At 61.8% G+C, this 20,708-nt stretch overlaps 1 protein-coding gene and 1 long non-coding RNA gene across 6 annotated transcripts in view; one reads left to right on the top strand and one right to left on the bottom strand.

The window, feature by feature from the left end:
• ADGRD1 (adhesion G protein-coupled receptor D1) overlaps positions 1-20,708 on the top strand; it is a 177,385-nt gene that overhangs the window by 136,157 nt on the left and 20,520 nt on the right. For all 5 annotated transcript variants that reach the window (XM_053901880.1, XM_053901881.1, XM_053901879.1 and 2 more), the window contains 4 exons: positions 1,115-1,238; positions 14,683-14,786; positions 16,192-16,303; positions 17,501-17,654. In XM_053901880.1, the coding sequence (XP_053757855.1) occupies positions 1,115-1,238; positions 14,683-14,786; positions 16,192-16,303; positions 17,501-17,654 (494 nt within the window). The remainder of the gene's footprint in view (positions 1-1,114; positions 1,239-14,682; positions 14,787-16,191; positions 16,304-17,500; positions 17,655-20,708) is intronic.
• LOC109257602 (uncharacterized) lies at positions 4,497-5,632 on the bottom strand. Its single transcript, XR_002076051.2, has 2 exons — positions 5,450-5,632; positions 4,497-5,296 (listed from the first exon to the last, which is right to left on the bottom strand). It is a non-coding gene; the product is annotated as an uncharacterized LOC109257602 (long non-coding RNA).

The raw sequence follows: 20,708 nt of genomic DNA, 5'->3' as shown, positions 1-20,708 counted from the left end.
GGTGCCCCACCTCCGTGTGGAGAGTGGACCGTGCATCCCAGAAAGTGCCTCTGAAGCCGCTGTCCCCACCCGGAGGTGCCCCGTGACCCTCTCCTGCCCCACCCTCGGCTTCTGTGGCAGAGCCTCACCCGGACTACGTTCGTGTGGGGTGGCAGTGAAAGTGCCACCAGGGCGTGCTTCCCTAGGGGACGTGGGCCCCTCCGGGGTGGCCTCGTTTCTCATCTGCTCCGTCCACGGCTGACAGTGCCACTAAAACTGAACGTAAAACAAAGAGAAACTCCCACCTGCTACTTTGTCCATCTTAGGAAAGGTTTCCCCGAGGACCCCGCCTTTGGCTGAAGCAAAGATCTATCTTTGCCCATGAGTCAAAGTTGTCATTTTGGGAGGGACCATGGAAACATCATCTTGAGAGTTAAAAAGCACAAAGAGACGTACCGAAGAGAATCATCATCACTGATATCGTCACCATAAGAAGGAATAATCGCGGTTTGCTTGCGGTCACTTTAAGAAGGGTTACGAGTCCCAGGTCAATACGTTGATCTCTAAAAAAGTAAAATGTTGTGAAAAAACCGACATCCCTTTGGCTGCTATGCCTCATCCTCTCTTGGGAGGTCACCAGTCTGGGATGTTCTCAGTAATTCACGTGTAAGTTAGGCCCACGTTCACGGAGAACACACGATCTCTTCTGCTTCACGCACCGCGTGCCCCGACTGCACCTCGTGCACACGATGCGTTAGGGCTCGTGTTTCACCCACGTTCATACACATCCCTGACCGACGTGCTGCATTTTGTCACCTCTGTGAGAGCCACGCGCTTTGCTCACCCAGCGCCCCATGGCGGCCACGGGGCTGCTTTAATGTTCTGTGGCGTCACTCGGCGGGGACCCCTGGGTGTGTCCTCTGGGCTCACGTGTGTCCCCTCGGAGCTCTCTGGAGGTGGGACTGCCGGGTCCAGGACGAGCACATCTTGTTTCTCTGGGCCGTGGGCCAGGGGCCTCGGGAGTGTGTCGGCCGGGAGGTTCCTTGCTCTCCTGTCCCTCGTTCCTGTGCCGCCCGGCCGGCACCGGCACGTCCACTCCCTCAGCCGGCTGCCCCTCTCTCTCCTGTGTCCCCAGCTCCGGAGAAGGGGTCTGGTCCAACCAGGGCTGCGTGCTCGCCGAAGGGAACCTCAGCTACTCCGTCTGCCGCTGCACTCACCTCACCAACTTCGCCATCCTGATGCAGGTGGTCCCACTGGAGGTGAGAGCCAGGCGCCCGGGTGCCCGGACCCGAGCAAGTGCCCTTCCTACCCCAGGCCGCGGGCGGCTGGGGCGAGTCACCTGCCAGAGTCTCGGGCGGGGGGTTTCCGCCGCAGCGGGGTGGACGGCAGCCTCCACTCGTCAGGGAGACCCTGTGATGAGGGACATTTGGGAAGCTCTACTTCTCTGGCAAACAGAACAAAAGCAAACAAAGCTTTGCTGCAAGCTCCCTAAGGCAGCACCTGTGCAGACCCCAGGTCCTTCTGGAAGACCTGTGTGCAGGTGGGAGGACAGGTGTGCCAGCATTCTCTGCCTTCGGTCACCGGGCTGAGAAGCCTGTGCTGTGGGAGAGTCGGGTGTGTCCAGCGCAGCACGGGGACGTCCTCGGCTGTAACCAGGGCGCACGAGTGTCCAGAGAAGGTGTGAGGTGGTGACACACAGGTGCACATATGCACTGTGTCCTCTGAGCGTTTCTGCCCTGGGATAAGAGGGGGGCTGCGGGCGGAGCTCTGGACTGTTTCCAGACCTGACTTCCAGCTCCAGGGTTAGCAGGTGCTGTGGTGGGGAAGGGGACATCCAGAACCTTCTGCTGTCCTCCTCTCTCACTGGAGCCATGACCTTCCCTGGAGACTCAGGTCAAGGGTGGAGGAAGGCCCTCCTGGTTGGGTTTCTCTGCTTCAGAATATTTAATCTTTATCTCCTGCCAGACCGCACAGTCGGCCCTAGGAGCTAGACGTTCATTTTATTGGTTTAGGGCGAGCAACGTTTAGAAGACAAAAAAAGTGCTCTTTAAAAATGCAGCTGCCTCAGGATAGGCTCTTCTGAACTGTTATCAGTCCCTGACTCCTGTGTGTGAATGACTTCATTGGCTTCCAGACCCCAAAGGAGACTGAATTTCTGTGTGCGGGCAGGAGGATGGGGAGGAGACAGGGATCGGTCCTAAGGCCCTTGGAAAACCAGGCACCTGTACAGACACGTTCTGTTTCATCCCAGACTGTGTTTTGGAAATTGAAAACTCTGACTTACAGCTTTGACTTTCTGGCTCCTCTTGAAGAGTCAGAGGGTTCGGTGATGCTGGGCCGAGCAGAGGCTCCCTCCTCCCGCACAGCCGTGCACCGTCCCACTCGGCACACGGCCCCCGCCCCCCCCCCCCCCCCCGCCTGCTCATCGGGGCAGGTGCCCGGAGCCCCCAGGCCCCTGTGCCGTGCCTGGGGAGTGAACTGGGGTCTGGAGGGCCCACTCCGCTATCAGGGCCCGCTGCGCCCAGTGCCACGACCGGCACATCCGGTCCACGGGGCACTGGTGGGAACCTGATGCGCGCAGGACTGTGGAAGTCTCGTTTGGCCTGGCGTGACTCCTCGCAACCCCGGGTCGCCACCTAAAGACTGGCTCTTCGTCCGTGACCACTGCATGTGCACCTGCCCTGGGGTTTGGCTGTAAACTAGAGAAACGGTGCGAGTTCGCTCTTGAGGGGTTTGTGTGCTAGTGAGAAAGACAGGTAAGGAAGTGACGTGGATGACGCGCGTGGGGGTGGGGAGGCCTTTTGATCGTGTGGTCAGGAGGGGCCGGGGGAGAAGAATGCCCCAGGCCGCGGCACAGCGAGTGCAGACGCAGCAGGCGGGAGGGGGCTCGGGGTGCAGGAGGGGGCTTGGGGGGCTCTGGGCGGAGGTGACGAGCACGGGAAGGGCTCCTGCCTTTGCAGGACGTGCCATGGATTTTGTGTCCGGACTGTGAGTTGCTTATAGAGGCTCCAGAGGGGAGTCCCTCAGGCACACGTGGAAGGGGACCGGTGACTGCTTTCAGGTGTCCTTCAGAACGTTCAGAGCTTTGCTGGGCGATGCTGTCACGGCTTGTGTGCGCCTGGTGTCCCGCGCGGTATATCTGTGTTCAGGCAGGTGTGACCCCCAGGCCGTCCCAGTGGGAGTGACGTGCGGGCAGCAGCCGCCCCTCAGGTGCTGGGCACCCCCTTCCCTTCTGGTCCCTGTCCCCCGGGCCCTCTGTCACCCCCTGGCCCCTGGGGCTCTCTCTCACCCGCTTTCTCTCCCATCCCCCAGTCTCTGCCCTGTGCTGCCTGAGTCAGGGCATGGACTCTGGCTCTGCCCCATCAGCAGCCGGGAGGTAAGGGAGGTGGGCCGGGGCCAGTGAGGTGGGGCCAGTGAGGTGGGGTGGAATGGAAGATTCCAGAACCCCCTGAAGTGCAGAGGGGGCCTCGGCTCCCTGGGCTGCAGGAGGCACCCTGGGACACTCCACCTTTCCCGGTGTCCTGTGCCCACAAACACCCCTCACCAGGGGGCAGGCCGCGGGAGCCGTGCCTGCATTTCTCCCTGGGGGACGTGCCCTTCTCCTCTCCTGTCTTACCAGGGCCTCAGCCTGCGTGGCTCCGCCGTGTCCCTCTGGGTCCCACGTGGAAGTCAGCGACCCGCCTTTGCTGTTCCGGAGGGGGGAGGCCCCAGGCTGCCACCCGCAGAACGTTTGTGTCTGTAGGGCGGGGAAGGTCCCAGGGTGCTGTGGCCAGGTCCCCTCATTTACAAGTGGAGACAGTGAGGCCCAGGCAGGGGGCTGGGCTGGGCTCACTCATTCATCCAACAAGAAATTACTGGATTCGAGGTGACGACCCCAGGCTTTGAAGGCATTGCTCTGGGCCCAGGGAACGCAGCCCTGGGACTGTCACGGTGCTTGGGATCTTGAGTGGGGACGCAGACGCTCCACACTTGAAAGCGCGCTGTCCTGTGGTGATGAGGACGACGTGGAAACCACGTGGGGTTGGGGAGGGTGCTGTTTGGAAGAGGGCAGCCCGCAGGGCCTCCCTGAGAAGCTGGTGCGGGTGGGCGGCCTCAGGGAGGAGGGCGTGGCCGCAGGAACCTGCGGGGACGGAGCAGGTACGAGGCTTGTGCACAGAGGCAGGGCTGGGTGGCTCTCGGGACAGGTGCCAGGCTCAAAGCCAGAGCTGCAGACTCAGGTGTTGGGGGCAGAGAGGTAACCGACGTCAGGGAAGACGGGAGTGGGGAGCAGGCCATGAGCGAGTGCTGGTGTGGACGGGACAGGTGCCTGGCGGGCACCCCGGCCGCAGCCTGCTCTCTGTCTCCAGGGGGGCTGCCGTCCTCCTGTCACAGGTGAGGGCCTCGGGGACTTGCCCAAGGTGACTGGGGGACGATCCTAAAGCCAGGGCCCTGCCCCCTGGAAAGGCCGCTGGCGGACAGGCGGGTGCAGGCAGGAAGCCGGCTCTGGGATGTTGGTGGGATGGAATCAGCCAGTCCAGTCAGCTAGAAAAGCCAGTCACAGAGCATTTACGATACAAATCTGTCACCACTCAATGTAGGTGACACCAGATTTGGACAGTCTGTGGGTGTCTTCGTGGAAGCAAATCGTGTCTACTCATTGCCGGGAAAGGTTGATTTGAAAATGATTCATAATTATCCGTGCTAAAAATGAACATTCTCAGGAACGTTAAAACATAAAGGCAGTTATCACACTAGATGCCAAATCTGTGGCAGTTAATTTAGTAAGAACAGCGGGACTGGCTTTCTTCCATCTTCCTGAGCCCCTCCCGGGCTGGGTCTTGGTCCAGGGTCTCTCCTGGGAGCTCACCACCTTCCCTCTGCATGTCTCCCTGGGCCGCACCCCTCCCGTGAACCCGCCTCCACGTGGCGCCTGGGGCAGCGGGGCCGGGACCCTGAGGGATGTTCCAGGCCTCATTCTGCTTGCTCTTCTCCGTGGGGCCCCCACCTGTTCGTCAGCAGGACCCCGGTGGGGGCACCATGGCGAGCGGGAAGCAGGCCCGGATGCCCTCCCACTGATTGCTGATCGTGCAGAGTCAACGTCCTAGACACCCCGGCACGGTCCCCGGGTGGCTGGTTTGCGGGGATCCTTTTGGCCCAGAGCACTGGTCACCCTGGCTGTGGCTGGCTTTGGTGGCTGTCACTCCGCCGGACCTTACGTTCTCCTATTAGGATCATTTAGTTAATATGAGAGCCGATACACGTGTGTGTTCTCGACGATCAGGCGGCAAAAAGGAAGGCAGCGTCACCCCATCTGTCTCCCGGTCTCCTGATGCTGCTCCTGCAAAGCCACACCTGTTCCAGCGTCTCCCCTCCTCCCGGAAATGTTCCTTTCTCCCCCACGTGTGTGCACCCCACACGGGCTCAGGGCCGTCTCTCCAGCGGGCAGTGTGTCCCCACGTGCGCCCTCACATCCGCTTCATCCTTGCCGCACCTGCTGCACATCAGGAGCCCGGGCTTGGAGGGCACCTGGCCGGTCACCTGCTGATGGGCTCCAAGCTGGCTTCCCGTCCTTGGTTCTTCCCCGCAGCCCAGCAGTGCACCGTCCGTACACACTTCTCTAGGATGACTTCCTGGCAGGGGGACCTGGGGGCACTTACGCTGCTCTCGGGGGATCCCGTACCAGTTTATACCTCCTCCAGCGGCGGACAAGAATGGGTGACTTTGTTGTAAACGTGAATCCCAAAAACTCGGCCCCAGCACTTCCCGAGCTAAGTACACTTCAGACGGGGCTGGGGAATAGCCCCACCTGTAGATCTGGGGCCACGTTCATCATGAGTCATGACGCCAGGCACCTCCCAAAAGTCACTTTGGCCAAGAATCCCAAGAAAGTAGATTTTTTTTTTTTTTTTTTTTTTACTATTGGATAAAATTATCTTCAGGTTAATTTTGGAACAGTAGTTTCCGCGAATAGCCAAGAAAATTAAGGAGAAGAACAGGAGAGACTTTGCACGGCACAGTGGACCCCTGTGAAGCCTAGTGACCAAAATAACTTGGTGTCGACGTAAGCCCAGGAAAGCAGATACGCGGAACAGACCCCAGAACAGACCGAGAATTTCAATACACCTGTGAGAATCTATGTCGTAGAATTCAAAGAATGAGGAAGTAAGATGACACGTAAAGTCGAGCATTCACAGCCTCGTCTGTAGTGGAGAGAACAGAGTAACAGAAGTATTAACCTAACGCCAAGGAGCGCACAGGTCCCGATACCTCTCCGCCAAGGAGGACGGCCCACCTCCGCTCCTCTGTCAGCAGGACAAGGACTCCACCAAGGACGGACGTGCAGCTGTGAGAGTGAGTTGGAGGGACCGGCTGGCCTGGAGGGACTTCCACAGCATCGTTATGTGCAGAGGGCAGGGTGCAGAGTAGCGCCCAAACGTCTCTTTATAAAGTCGTGTGAGGTCCCCGTGCACACGCTCGGCGACGTGAAGTGATGTCTCGCTGTGTGATCGAAGAAAGGTACAGAAGTGCCTTCTGGGCTGTCAGGGTTGGGAGACGCTGGACCGCATTCCCGGCCCGTGTGCTAATAAGACCCCGTGTGTGCATCTGTGAGGAATCAGGGAACGCGATTGAACAAGAAAATCAGTAGCCGGAAGAGGCCGTAGGCAAGGCCTGCTCGTGGGTGCGGGGCTTCCCTCCTCCTGACACCCCGTGGCTTGGTTGGAGCCTGGCGTGGGGCAGAGGCCGCGTGGTGTGAGCGGCACGTGGAAGAATGGGTCCGTTCCGCGGGAGAGGAGCTTAGGGAGACCGGGAAGCCGTGTCCCCCGACGCCAAGTGTGGCCGCATCAATAGTAACCCTGACTCGTGCTGCCATAACGGCTTGGGCACACGGACCTGTTCGCCGTGTTCAAGGGCAGGTAGACGGGCGCCGGACTGGTCACCTTTCGGGACGGGCCGGCAGAGGCACCGGGGACGGGGGGAGCCGGGCCCTGCCGTGGTGGGTGCCGCGTGGCTGGCCCAGCCGGGACCCGGGAATGGGCGGGGCCGCGGTAGCCGGCTCAGAGATGAATCCCTAGGAAGGGGAATCGGAACTGGCAGGATTTGGCGGAGGAGGAGGGGCTGACGTGGGGACCAGCCCGTCCCACCTGTTTCCGGGCCCCCCACCCGAGGTGCACGTTCCGGGGGGACAGTCTGGTTGTCTGCACGGTGATGGGCGGCCCCACCGAGGCTGCCCCCGTGGCACGGTAGTGGTGGGCACGGTCCCTGAGCTGGCGCATGCCCAGAGGCCCCCTTGCCCGCCCCTTGGCTCCTCCAGTGGGTCAGCTGTCCCGGAGCTGCGGATGGGGGGTCGTCGCAGTGAAGGAGCAGATCTGTGAGGCGGAGCCACAAACCCCAGCCCCGGCCTGGCGGCCGGCCGGCGGGCCTGCCTCCTTTAGCCCGTTGTCAGTATTTCGAGAGTCCGAGAAATTATCTAAAATTTTTGGTTCTGGTTTTCTTCAAAAAACAAGAAGTGTGTGCGCCCGGAGCTTCCTGACAAGCCGCTGCTGCCCCCCCCCCCGGCTCCGCTTTGCCGCCCTCCCCGTGACTGGGGCTCAACCTCTCTGCTCCTCCTCGTGGTTCGCACGGCTCTTCTGCTTCTCGAAAGACAGCGAAGCCTCTCTCACGCTTTCCTGGGAGAGGAAGTGACATATGCACTAAACGGGGCTTTTGGAAAAAAGCGGAAGGTAAAGGTATTTCTTTTTGGAAGGACAGTTGCACTTGGTTGTGATGTACACAAGCTCCCAGGTGGCCTCGCGAATTTGTGCGAAAAGCCTCTCGGGAGCCGTCGGGGTCTGTGGTCTGTGACTCAGAGGAACCCGTGTCCCGAAGCAAACTCCAGGCTTTTCTGGGCATTTCTAAATCTGGCCGCAGGGTGGGGAAGGAAGGGCACCGCTGGGGCACACCACGCCGCCTGAGACGGGAGCTGTAGGGCGTGTGTGCGTGTGTACATGTGTGTGCGTGTGGGCTGGTGCGTGTGTGTGTGTGCACGTGTGCGGGCGGGCGAGTGTGTGTGTGCGTGTGTGGGTGTGTGTAGGCAGGCTAGTGTGCGTGTGTGGGTGTGCAGGGGTCTCATCTCCCCAGCACCCCGTCCCTCAGGCCCTCCGCACTCGGGCCCCACGGTTACAGGACCCGTGCTTGGCGGCCACCCGCCAGATGCAGCTGCCTGAAGCCACTCGAGGGCTCTGGCCTGGCCGCCAGGGAGGACGGGGGTGGCTGTAGCGTGAGGACCTAACGACACGGCCGCACTGGGGCTAACACGCCTGCTCTCGGAGCTGTACTTGTGGTCCCGGTGGGCCTGTCAAGAGCGGCCGTGCGGGCGCTCAGACGTGTGGGCGGAGGTGGGCACGGTTCACCATCGGGAAGCCGGCCCCTTCGTCGGGCGGTCCCCGTGTGCGCATGTCACTTACCCGTGGGAGCACCTCCTGTTGTGTGGCTCTGCCCCCCCTCGCCGGGGTGCGGTCAGCAGGGGCCCCGCTCTGGCTCCTGGTCAGCCAGCTCGGCCTGCGGCCAGTGCCTGCTCCGAGCCTCGGCCTCCCCGTCTGTGACGTGGGTTCCTCTCTCCGTGGAGCTGTGCTGGGGATCACACCCAGCCCTGAGCACTGAGTTCTGAGCACCCGGCCCCAAGAACTGAGCCCCAAGCATCAGCCTAACTGAGGTGACAGTGACTTCCAAGGGAGTGTGAGGGTGCCCCGGGGTGACCAGGTGGCTGAGGAGCCTGGAGGCGTCCTGGGGGAGCAGGAGTGGGCTGTGTGCGGCCGGTGTCAGCACGGAGCCTCCCCGTGCTTCATTCTTTTGAGGGATGGCCCTGGGGGACCCTGGGGGACGCTGGGGGACCTGTCTCCCTATTGATGGCCCTCCCTGCATCCCCCAGGCCCCTGGCTCTCTCTCCCCTGCCCCTCCCACCCCTCCCCTGTCCCCTCTCACCCCTTCCCACCCTCCCCTGCTCCCTCCCACCCCTTCCCACCCTCCCCTGCCCCTCCCATCCCTTCCCACCCTCCCCTGCTCCCTCCCATCTCCTGCCTGCCGGTCTCCCTCCTCAGCTCCCCACTCTGGTGGCCTTGCTGCCTCTCTGGGGCCAGCATGTTGCCTGCAGCCCCATCCCTCCCCCCAGGACCCCTGTCACGCAAGGAGGCCCCCGTGCTCACCCGGGATGTGTGGAAGCAGGCCCCAGAGGCGGGAAGGAACCCGAGGGAGAAGGACCATGCTGTGGAGGCGGCAGCTGGCTGGGTGCTGCCGGGAGCCGGCCCTTGTGCCAGCCGGGCCTGCAGTCCTGGCCACGGGCCTCGCTGGAGTCAGGCCCCTCCTGCCACATTTCATTCTCCTCCCTCCTCCCGCCAGACCCAGGTTGCTACCGTTAGAGGAAGGAATTGCTTCCTTTACCGGAGACGCTTCTGGAAGAGGCCTCTGCTCGGGGGCCGCGTGGGGGCTGGAGCTGCCCCACAGAGGGAGGCAGTGGCCTCGGGACCCTTGTACTCCTCAGGCTAAGGCCGAGGGCAGTGGCCGGGAGCGGGGGCGCAGGGTGACGAGCCAGGGGGAGCAGCGGCACCCCTGTCCAGGAGGGTCTGACGTGAGGGACCCGGAGGCCAAGGGCCCGGTGCGGTCAGGCGGTCGGCTCCGGGCCGCCAGGCTGAGCTGAGGGCCGGAGCTGTGCTGCTGTGGTGGGGCAGCCCGGACTCGTCCACCGCTTCTTGTCAGAGGCGTCCTGACTCTGCACCGTGGGGGGAGCCGAGGCGGAGAGGGGCTGCCCGGGAGCCAGGGGCCCCGCAGGAGCCTGAGGCCTCTTCCTAGGCCTGTGACGGGGCGCCGGGACAGGAGGGCACGGATGCTTCGTGTCGTAAAGGTGGAACACGGGCCGGGAGGATGCCACGGTACAGAGAGCAGAGGGTGAGCACGAGGCTGGCCCTTCTCCCCGCGGGAGGCAGGAGCGTGTGGCCCTCTGTTCTTGCCGCGGAGGGGAGCTCGCTCTGCATACCTTGGAGGCTGTGCCTCGGTGTGCCGGCCCGCCTCACGGGTCTTGACCGTGGCAGGATTGCCCCCGGTCTCCCCCGGCCTCCGTGGGTAGACGTTCAGGCGTCCACAGCCCTTGGCCTCTGCCGACGTTACTGACTGTTCGTGGGTGCGTCCCTACAGTGGGTCCCTGAATCCAGCTGCGTGCAGATGTATATCGGCACAGGTGTTCGAAGCTACCGTTGGTGGGGCCCGCTCCAGCCCACCTCCTGCAGGGAGGGTCTGGTGGCTGCTGGGCTGGGTCCCCGTCTCCCCGGGCACACGCCTCCCCCGACAGAATGTACAGGCTTTGCAGCAATGTTGAAGCCCCCCCCCCCCCCCACATATAAAGCTGGTGATCACACAGTTTCTGTCAGTGTCTTGGGGGCCGGCAGCCTCCCAGCCCGACCGGCAGCCTCAGGGGCAGGGGTCCTTTAATGAGGTAGGTAGCTTGAGGAAGGCAAGTCACAAGTGTTTTTAAAGACACAGCAGCCCCCTCTGTGCACGGGGGTGGGGGGTGTGCAGGGAGATGCCACTGGGTTCGCGCCCGTGGAATCCCCGATCCGGCCCCCGGCACTGCCCCTCAGCCAGCCAAGGAGCTCATTTCTGCTGTCCTCAGGGCTGTGGGCTTGAACCCGCAGCCTGGACTCTGCAGGGGATGCCGGCTGGCGTGCAGCCGGCACAGGTACAGCTGGCGAAGCCCCGGGACCGTCACCAAACACGGCCGCCCCTGGAGCCACGTGCTCGTACTGGGCCCAGGCTGAATGAAGGTGTGTGGCTCAGCGGGGGACCAGAGGCTTCTGGGAGCTGGATTCTGGCAGCCGGGAGGCAGGACGTTGGGGCAGAGCTGGGGCGGGCCGTGGAGGCGGAGGAAACCGCGCGGGTCAGGAGCTGTGAGGGGCCCCACTGAGGGGCTGCAGGTTCCCCATTTGTCCTCTGCCCCGCTCGGCCTCGGTTCCCTTGACAACTGGCTTCCCCCGGTGCAGCCGAAGGGAGACGGGCACACTGCGGTCTGCCAGGTGCGCCCGGCCTCGCTGGGCCCCTTCCGCGGGCAGGTCTGCTATGGCGTCCTTCAGGCTCTGCTCCTGTCCCCTCCTCCCCTTGACCTTCCTGCCCCCCCGGCGTCGGGGCTGTGGCTGTCCTCCGGGGTACCTCGCCGTCATTGCTCTGCTTTTCTAGGGTTCCCCACCCCCTTGGGACCCACTTCCCACGCCGAAGCCCGTCTACCAAATCCCGGGAGGGCCCTGCTCTCCTGTCTGGACCCTCCCGACAGAGCAACCAGGTGGTGAGCCGGAGATGCAGGGCGAGGGAAGGAATGTGGGTCTCATCTGGGGCAGCGGCCGGGGCGGTGTCCTGCCCCGGGGAGACCTGACCGAGGGTGCCTGGATGCAGTGGGGGGCGGAGAGGAGCTGGAGGGAGGAGAAGGTGGAGGCTCTGGAAACCGAGAGAGGACGGGCTCGGCTGGGGTTAGCAGGGGAACCAGCAGCACTGGGCGATGGGTGGCCTCTGAGGGCGGGGGAGGGGCCCCAGGGACCCTCAGATCGGAGGGGGGGCGGTGAGAGCTGCCACCCCTCTCTGCCCTCTCCAGGTGCCTGTGCCGTGGCCCCAGTTTGTTTCCATCGGGCCTCATCCAAGCTCGGAACGACCGACCTTAGTCATTCACTCGTGCCTTTGTCTGCTTCCCCGCTGCGTGTGAGCTCCGTGCTGGGCACACGGTGGTGCTTAATGCGTGCCTGTTGCACCCGGAGGCACAGGCCCACCGCCTCTCACTAGCTGTGCCCTTTCCCCTGCTGCCCTCCCGCTGGGCTGCCCTCAGGACTCCCTGTGCGCACCCAGCAGGCGCCCAGTAAGGGCTGGGGGCAGGTTGGGCAGGTGTGGGTGTGGGGCTGGGGCTGGACTCTGTTTATCAGAAGCTCCAGGCTGAGCGGGCCGGCAGAAAACAGGCGGGTTTCGGTGCGTGTGGCCGACGGGCCGCGGCACGCACACCGGAAGCTTCTGCGCTGCGCCGCAAACCGGCCCACGCTAGAGCCCCGGAGCCCCGCCAGTCAGCAAGCGGAGGGGCACGTTCCTGCCGTGTCCACAAGATGCTGCTGTAGGTTAAGGAAGGCTTTCATGGGGGGCCGGTGAGGGGGGTGAGGCTTGAGACTTTCTCCCACCCCCCAGCCTTCAGCAGACGCCTCTGGACACCAGTGTTCTCAGAGCTCTGGGTCGTGACACAGCAAGAGATCCATTAACGGGAGCTCACCAGCTCTCTGGCAGAAAGATCTAGGTGGCAGTGGGGCGGGGGAGAGCTGGGGCCCCGCAGTGTGGAGATTCGTGCGTATTTGGCTCGGGGCCAGAAGGGGGAGAGGGCGTCACAGAGCCAGGCACCGTGGTCACCCTTGCTCATATTTCCGTGGTTGTTTAAATTCATTTCCATGTGGCGGGTGCCACAGAGGTGGCCCTTAGTTCCTGCGAAGAGCTGAGAGTCCGGATGTCCGTAAACTCTGGAATCTGATGCTCGTCCACATCTCCAGGCAGAGCTAGTTGTGACGGTGACAGTGACACTTTCTTTTCTTTTTTTTTTTTTTTGAAGTTTACTTATTTTGAGAGAGACAGAGAAGAGGAGGGCCAGAGAGAGGGAGAGAGAGAGAATCCCAAGCAGGCTCCACGCTGTCAGCACAGACCCTGATGCAGGACTTGAACTCACGAACCGTGAGATCGTGACCTGAGCCGAGACGGAGTCAGACGCTTAACCGACTGAGCCACCCAGGTGCCCCTAATGGTGACAGTGAGACTTCAGTTGCCTGTGACAGCAAGAAAGGGGACCTTCCCTGTTCAGTATTAGTGTTACATATTCAGTTTTATTCCCAGCTTCTGGAAATTAGCACCTTCTCCTCTGTAAGAGCACGTCCAGAACCATCTCTGCAGGTGTCGGGAGTCGCCCCCCACCCTGAGAGTTGGAGAAGTGACGAGTTAAACACAGCTAAATATTTTGGGAAGACTCGCACTGCTCACATCCACCTGAAGTCTTTGTGGGGACAGAGGATGCGGTTTCCCTAACCGTGTCTGACACCGGAGACGTCACTCCACGGGGGATTTGCTAACAACATGTTGCAGGAACGAGAGTCTGAGGCCGTGTGGCACGGGCAGGTGGCTCTGTTCGCCTCCCTAGGGCGTCTGATGGATCGGAACACCTCTGGCCTGCCCATCTGCTGGGAGTGGGGGGAGAAGTTTGGGGTCCAGATCCTGGGACGTGGCTGAGAACGTAGCTGCGGGAACACACTGGTCCCCACACGTTCTGCGCGCTTAGGGACCCCATGGGTAAACAGGAGGTGACTAATGAGGGCTCGCCCCCTCCTGCATCTGGGGCTGCGGGTCCAGGCTTCTTCCCCACCTCCGTTCCATCACGGCTCTAAAGTGTTTCGTAGCCCCTGGGGAGTCAGTTGACCAGCAGTGAGTCACAGATCTGGAAGAAGTAAAACCCATTAAGTTGTCCGTCTTCAGGCGCAGTCCCGCTGGCTCCCAAATTGCTCTGCACGATCCACTTACAGTCCCCGGAATTGGGGTCTCCTGGGCCTGCAGCCCTCCCGGCAGCCCTCTTACATCCTAGGACTTGCCTCCTTTTACTCCCGATTAGGTCCTGACGAGCGGAGGCCGAGGCCCCGCGGTGTCGAGGCTGAGGTCGGAGGGACCTTGATGTCTGCTGTCCAGCGTGGATGGACATCGGCGATGGGGAGGGGGCTTCAGCTGGGTCTCTGATACAGACAGAGCCAAATCCACCACGGGAAGCACAGCAGGACCTCCTGCAGGGACGGGCACTGGGAAGCTGGTCTCCCAGGAGCGACTCAGGGAGCACGGAGCGTTTTGGAGCCCAGGGGCAAGTGAGCCTGACCCGAGGCTCCGGCTCCTTGGGCCGAGGGAGCCACCATTTGGGGTCGTGTTGCTAGGTGTGCCGTGGCCCGTGTCACCCTCCTCCGTGGCCCGTGTCACCCTCCTCCGTGGCCCGTGTCCCCCTCCTCCGTGGCCCGTGTCCCCCCTCCTCCGTGGCCCGTGTCCCCCTCCTCCGTGGCCCGTGGCACCCTCCTCCATGGCCCGTGTCACCCTCCTCCGTGGCCCGTGGCACCATCCTCTGTGGCTTTGCATCCGATTTGTTTACCGTTCATTTACCAAGTCCGTTACGCACTACTTGATATCAGGGGTAATAGCCACCCCCACACAGACTCGCAGAGGGCATGTCTCGTCTCCCTGGCGCTGCTCTAAGCACCATAGCTGCGTAAGTCGTGGGGTCCTTGCAAGCAGTCACACCCCACCTGGGTCATCCGCTGGGACTCTGTGGGCATTATGGCTCTGAGGTCAGGGGCTTCATCAGCCCTGGATGCTGCAGTGTAGACCGGGAGGCATGGGGTACAGCTCGGCAGTGGGGGCGAGACGGGTTGGGAGGGCAGGGGTTAGGCCTTGGCAGGGCAGAGGCTGGATGGGCAGAGGAATTGGAGGCATTGGTGGGGTGATTTGGGTGGAGTATTTCCAGAGAGACCCAAGGGCCGATGCCATGGGACTGGACGGACCTGTGTTGGTGGCGTTAACAGGGCATCTGGGGGAGACGCAGGACCCGGTGGTCACCACCACGTGCGCGCTGGGACCAGCCCCTGGGGCCCTTTCCAATGGGAGCCCTGTCGCCGCAAGACCCGCGCTGACCCCTCTGCTCTGCCTCCCACGCAGCTCACACAAGGACAGCAGGTGGCGCTCTCGTCCATCTCTTACATCGGCTGCTCCCTGTCCGTGGTCTGCCTGGTGCTCACACTGGTCACCTTCGCCATGCTCTCGTGAGTCATCCTCTGCTCTGCCCCCTCCGTGTCCAGGGAGGTCTGCCGCCCTCGTGTAAATGTCAGCACCGCCTGCCCCACTTTGATTTCCCTCTGGCATTTGTGGTCATGAGGTGGCAAATGTCTGGTCATCGTGCATTACAGTTGGACGGCTGTTCCAGAGTTACTTTTCATTTTGAGATCCAGGGTGCAGGGAGGGGTTGGGGGTGCTAGAGAGGAGGGAGGAGGGAGGCAAGAGGGGCTATGGGATTGGAGGGCACCCTGCTTTCAGTGAAGCTCAAAAGTTCTGGGAGGGTCTCCAGCCCACAGGCTTTCTGGTCCTTGGACTCCTGAGAGCCGGAACTGAGGACCTCCTCCCCCAAGGTAGCAAAGCCGCGGCTCCATAGGGGGCCCTGGTGTCAGCCGCTGGGGAGGCAGGAAGGCACTTTCCCAGGAGGTCCCCACCCCTCCCAGCTGAAGCTGCCAGGGCAGAGCTCAGGGGGTCTGTGCAGCCCCCAAGGAGAGGGTGGCAGCTGAGTCCCTCAGTGGCCCTTTATGAACTGGGACGGCAAGCTGAAATGAGCCCCGTTCGTGGGCAGACAATAGTGATGACACCCTGGCCGCTGCTCAGGGCCGTTGGCCTCACACACGAGGGGGGGGGGGGCCTCCTCCCTCTGGGGCTGCTTGGGAGCCTGTCTCCTCCACCTGCTCTGCAGGCGGGTGATGCTCCAGGGGTTCCTTGGGGAGCCCAGTGTCCCTCCTCGCCTGCCCCGGCTCCCTCAGGACACCTGCCCCTGGCCCGGCTGTGACCATGGCGTCCCCGGGCCGGCAGCTGCAGCATCAACATCATCAGCAGGGAGAGGTGCTCAGTTTCCCAGAGCGCTGGGAACACGGGGAGGCCGGGGCAGTGGCATCCAAGGCCGGCAGGAGGAGCCGGGGCCCGTGTTGAGCTGGGACATTCGTTCTTTGGTTCCGTCATCCCTCGGCTTTGCTCAAGAAGCCCAGTGCCCAGGAGCAGGAGCACACGCTCCCCGGCCAAGGGAGATGAGGTGGAGCTACTTTCCTGGCAGGAAGTCCTCCCCAGGGGCAGACCTGGCAGGCGTGGCTGGTGCAGATCTGAGCCTGGAGAGGGCTGGGTGTTTGAGAGCCGGAAGAGGGCACTGTGAGCGGGAGTAGGAGCAAGGAATGACCTGGGTCAGAGCAGGGGCCAGAAGAGGGGGCAGGGGCCAGGCTGTGCAGCCCCGAGACCCGTGGAAGGAGCTGGCTGGTTTCTAAGAGCAATAGGGAGCCACTGAGGTTTCACAGTGGGGAGTGACCGCATCTAGGTGGGCTTTCTAAAGGCTCGTTTGGCAGCCCTCGGGGGAGCGATAGGGAGCAGCTGGGGCTGGGCCGGGCCGGGGCCTCACCCCTACATCTCTGCCCTCAGCTCGGTCAGCACCATCCGGAACCAGCGCTACCATATCCATGCCAACCTGTCCTTTGCTGTCCTCGTGGCCCAGATCCTTCTGCTCATCAGCTTCAGCTTCAAGCCTGGCACAGTGAGTAGGCCCCCTCTGTCCCTCCCTCCTCCCTCTGATGTCACCCGGGCTGGCACCTTCTGCTGGTTTCTTCAACTCAGAACTCAGACTGCATCCCCCAGATAGAGCAGGGGCTTGTCCAGGAGAAGCGGAGAAGGCAGGCCTGGGCTGGGCTCTCTGCTCCCCATGGGCTCAGTAGGGAAGATGAGCTTCTCCTCCCCCTAGGGCCCTCCCCCTCCTCCCCCTAGGGCCCTGGCGGCGTGGGGGGCATGATGTGGAGAGCTGACGCAGACCAGCCCTCTAATCCTCGAGATAGGCCCAGGCTGTGCAGTCCTAACCTCCTGCTTAGAGATGTGGGAGCCGGTTACAGCAATTTGCCCATAATGACAGGTGGCAGGAGCTTCGCGGCAGACATAGAGTGACCTGGGTGTCGGTCCCAGAGCGGCTAGTGGGCGGACGGTGCTCCCCTTGGGACGCAGAGACGCGAGCTGCGCATGCCTGATACTTGCCTCTGATGCGCATGTGGGGGCAGATTAGGGACCTCCAGCCGCGCCCCTGGAAACCAGGTGCCGAGCACACGATGCTGTCCTGAGAATGAGCTGATTGGGGAGCACTGTGAAAGCAGAGCTTGGAGCGCCCGACGTAATCATGCCGTTTCTGTCTTCAATTCTCTTACTTTTTTCTCCTTATTTTTATTATTTGAAGGTAGTATATAAATTTATATCCCCCCTCCCATCATTCCGCCCCCTTCCCGGCCTCTGTGGACACGGGCATGGGATCGGGGCGCCCCCGCTGCGGCCTAAGCCGGTCGGGGTTGCTGGTCCAGCTCGGGTACCTGCTCACAGCCAGCGGCCCACGTGGCTGACAAGCCCCAGGCTTGCGGGTCACCTCCCGGATGGCTCCGCCCATTCCCCAGAGCCCACCCCATTGGCCGGGCTGCTCACGTGTCCGCCTCCAGCCAATCCTGCTGCGCACTCTCGTGTTTATGCTGATTGGCCGCGCCTGATCGCCCGCCCTCTCCTGAACCAATCGCTGTGCCGGAGTCACCCGCCCCAACCCTAAAGCGGGGGGGGGGGGGGGGGGGGGGGCGCAGAAAGGGAGCCAGGACCCCGCCCCGCTCTGCCTCGCCGGGAAATGAGGGCACGTGAGCAGCCGATGTTCCGGAATTGGACGCAGGAACCGCCAGAGAGATGTCCGCTTGTGTGTCTTCGCTCCCAGGTCCCCTGCCAGGTGCTGGCCGTGCTCCTGCACTACTTCTTCCTGAGTGCCTTTGCCTGGATGCTGGTGGAAGGGTTGCATCTCTACAGCATGGTGATCAAGGTCTTTGGCTCAGAGGACAGCAAGCATCTCTACTATTATGGGATAGGATGGGGTAGGTGGGGATGGAATGGGGCAGGTGGGGATAGGGGGCAGGTGTGTGGAGTACAGGGGGACGGGATGGGGAGGCGGGGATAGGAGGGGCAGGTGGGGATATGGGGCAGGAGGGGGAGGCAGGAGTAGGTTGGATATGATTTCATCTTCACATGACACACCTCTGAGAAGCCAGGTGCTCTTAGACTTGAGCTTCCCCATGCTCTGTTCAAAAAAAAAAAAATCCGTTCCCACAGAGCGTGCTTGGAGTTCTCTGTGCTAATGGCCTGTATCCCCTGCACCTGGGAAGAGTTCCCGCGGCTCTGGAGCTAGGGCAGGGACCGTGTCTCATTCCTCTTGGACTGGCACCCCAGCATTAGAGCGGGGCCTGGGAGGGGGGGCAGCCTCTAATGCTGGCCTGCCTCTCGTAGCATAGAGCCTCTGCCCTGCGAGTGCCCTGAGGGGAGGGCAGTCAGGGCCCGGTGTCCTCAGCCAGGCACAGCAGGGACATGCACACCGGACGTGGCGGCTGGATGGAGAAAGGGAGGTCTGGTCGCTGCTGCTCTTACCTGGAGTAGAGTTTCTGCAGGAGACACGCAGGCGGCCCACCCCTGTGACATAGTGTAGCTCTCGATGGGCCCGGGGACAGGGAGCAAGTCGTCTTCTTACCAAGACTTAGTGGGTTTTCTTGAAGAAGGTTTTCCCGGTTTGTTGTATGCTCTTAGGAAAACGCAGAGTCGTTTGGTGGTTGTGGGATTTTTAGGCTACTTTTCACCAGTTAGGATCGTCTCCCTGAGGGGCAGGTCTGTGGAGCAGCTCATGGCTTCATTCCGGAAGCCCCCTCCCCACTGACTGGACTCCATGAACTTCCTTGTTGCCCACCCCATCCCGAGGAGTCCCTGCTTCCTGCCGGAGTCTGCGTCGAGCGGGCTGTGCCACTGACACCTGGCATTCTTGCATTTGCTAGAAACGTTCACCGACTGTTAGGGACCTGCTTGCTACTTGTTCCTGGTTTTCTTCCCATGGATTTAGTTTTCACAGTCCTCATTGTGCAAGGAGAAGATAAACGTGTTTATTTTGTGCTGGGAGCTGCTTGATGGGATGTATTTGGGGGGTGGTGGACGAACACTCTATACCCTCACGGTTTCCGCAGCTGCCTCCCAGCTGCTGGGGCCACGCAGGGAGCTGGGCCGGGATGTCCCACGCCCCCTCTGTGAGCGCCCCCAGAGCCTCTGCCCACCCTGGGCTCTTATTTGGGCTGCAGGATTAGAGGAAAAAATAAATTATTTTTACCCGTATTTAAAAATTGAGAGATTTCATATAAATCATAGAGATCTTTAGAAAAGTGAGGTAATCTGTGAATCCCGAGTTATAATCCTGTGTGACAGCATTGTCTGGGCCTGTGTCATTTCTCATACCGATGTAGTCCCTGCGGGTCCCTGAGCGAGTGGCCCCTGATGGAAGCTGTCTGCAGAGAGAGCCCTGGGCAGGGATCCCGCAGCCTGCGGCCTCTGTCTCCCATCAGCTTTTCCCTCGCTGATTTCCTCAGGGCTTGCGAGCTGCAACTCTGGTTCTGATTGGGGTAGAGTTCGCTTTGGGCTGCAGTAAAGACAGTCTGTGGGCAGCGGGGCTCTCTCTGCCTTCAGTTCCTAATTAAGAAGGAGCCGGAGGCTGACCCGGGGCACGGGGACACCGCGCTGCAGGAGCGCCCCTCTCACAGAGGCTTCTTCCCGCGGCGTCCGCCCCCGGGCTTGAATCCCTGGGGACTGTGTTTCAAAGCCAAGTGGGGGGGTGGCGCTGTTGAGTCAAGAGCATACCTTGAGGTTCTGTTAGATGTCAGGCCCTTACAAGTTAGGACTTGTAAGGTGAGTGAACTGTAATCTGTCCCCCAAGCATCCCTGTGGGAGCAGGAGGAGATTATGATAACCGTGTGCAAGTTTACTTATCTGTGCAGCAGACGTACCTCTGAGTACACAGAAGTGACAGACGTGCAGCTTGCTTTCTTTTTCTCTGTTACAACTTAATGTCTTTGGTGAGTTCCTGCTCATCTGGGGCACGCACTTAATCGTAGTTAATTCTGGGCCCCACTTGCCCTTGGTTGATCTGGAGCTCCAGGAGCTGGCGCGGTGCTGAGGTGCAGGTACACGGCCAGGGCAGGACAGGTGCAGGACCGCAGGTGCACGGGCCGGGTCGCCGAGCAGCGCCCAGCTCTCCTTGCCAGAAAGCCGCATGCCTTTACCTCCCGTTTCCGCTCCGTATCCCTAGCGGCCGCGGCAGTGGGAGGGGCAGTGCCCGTGGCAGTCCCGGGGGGTGGAGGGGTCGCTGCCTAGAGCTGGTGCTGGTTGCTGGGAGAGAAAAGCGGACGTGGAGGGGCATCAGACCGAAAATTAACTTCTCGGTCCAGAGAGGCACATGTCACTTCTATCCACAACCCGTGGCCCAAAATGAACCTGGTGGCCCCAACGGCCTTGGGGCGACGTGTGCGAAACCTCCACACGCCCAGAGAAGCATCCAGAAGTCCGTGGCAGATGGCACTGGGGACCCAGGCAGAAAGGCAGACCACGTGTCTCCTGGCTTCCTCTGCCTTTCTTTGTGAGACCTTCTCCCTCAGCCCTTTGCTTGTCCTGGCTGGTAGCTCCCTCCACCCCTCCCTGGGGAATCAGGGGGCCCGCTGAAGGTCACCTCTGAAGGTCGCCACATTCCAAAGAGGGTGCGTCTACAACTCCTTGAGGTAAACATCCATGCGGCAGGGCCGGAGGAACCCCGGATTGTCCGCAGAAGCCCGTCGGTTACCGGGATTCGAGTTTCCGGTGATGGCAACAGCAGGAGGGGAGCCAGAGTGGCTTAATAACAGCACACGGATTATAGGGATTGGCCTCACACGTGGCCGCATCACATGGGGTCCTCACAACAGCCTGGTGACCCGGGTGCTCTTGTGTGCATTTCCACAATGAGACCGTGGAGGCTCCGCGAGGGTCAGGCACTTCCTTGAGGCCACACAGCGGGTCTGGGGCGGCCCTGGGAACAGAGCCAGGCATCCCGTGGCCCCAGAGCCCAAGATATGCCTGCTGGCTAT

Source organism: Panthera pardus, unplaced genomic scaffold (assembly GCF_024362965.1).
Source record: "Panthera pardus isolate Hobbes unplaced genomic scaffold, ASM2436296v1 HiC_scaffold_14, whole genome shotgun sequence".
Classification (NCBI taxonomy): domain Eukaryota; kingdom Metazoa; phylum Chordata; class Mammalia; order Carnivora; family Felidae; genus Panthera; species Panthera pardus.
Note: the sequence above shows the minus strand (reverse complement) of the source record. Positions and strands in the feature narration are given on the sequence as shown.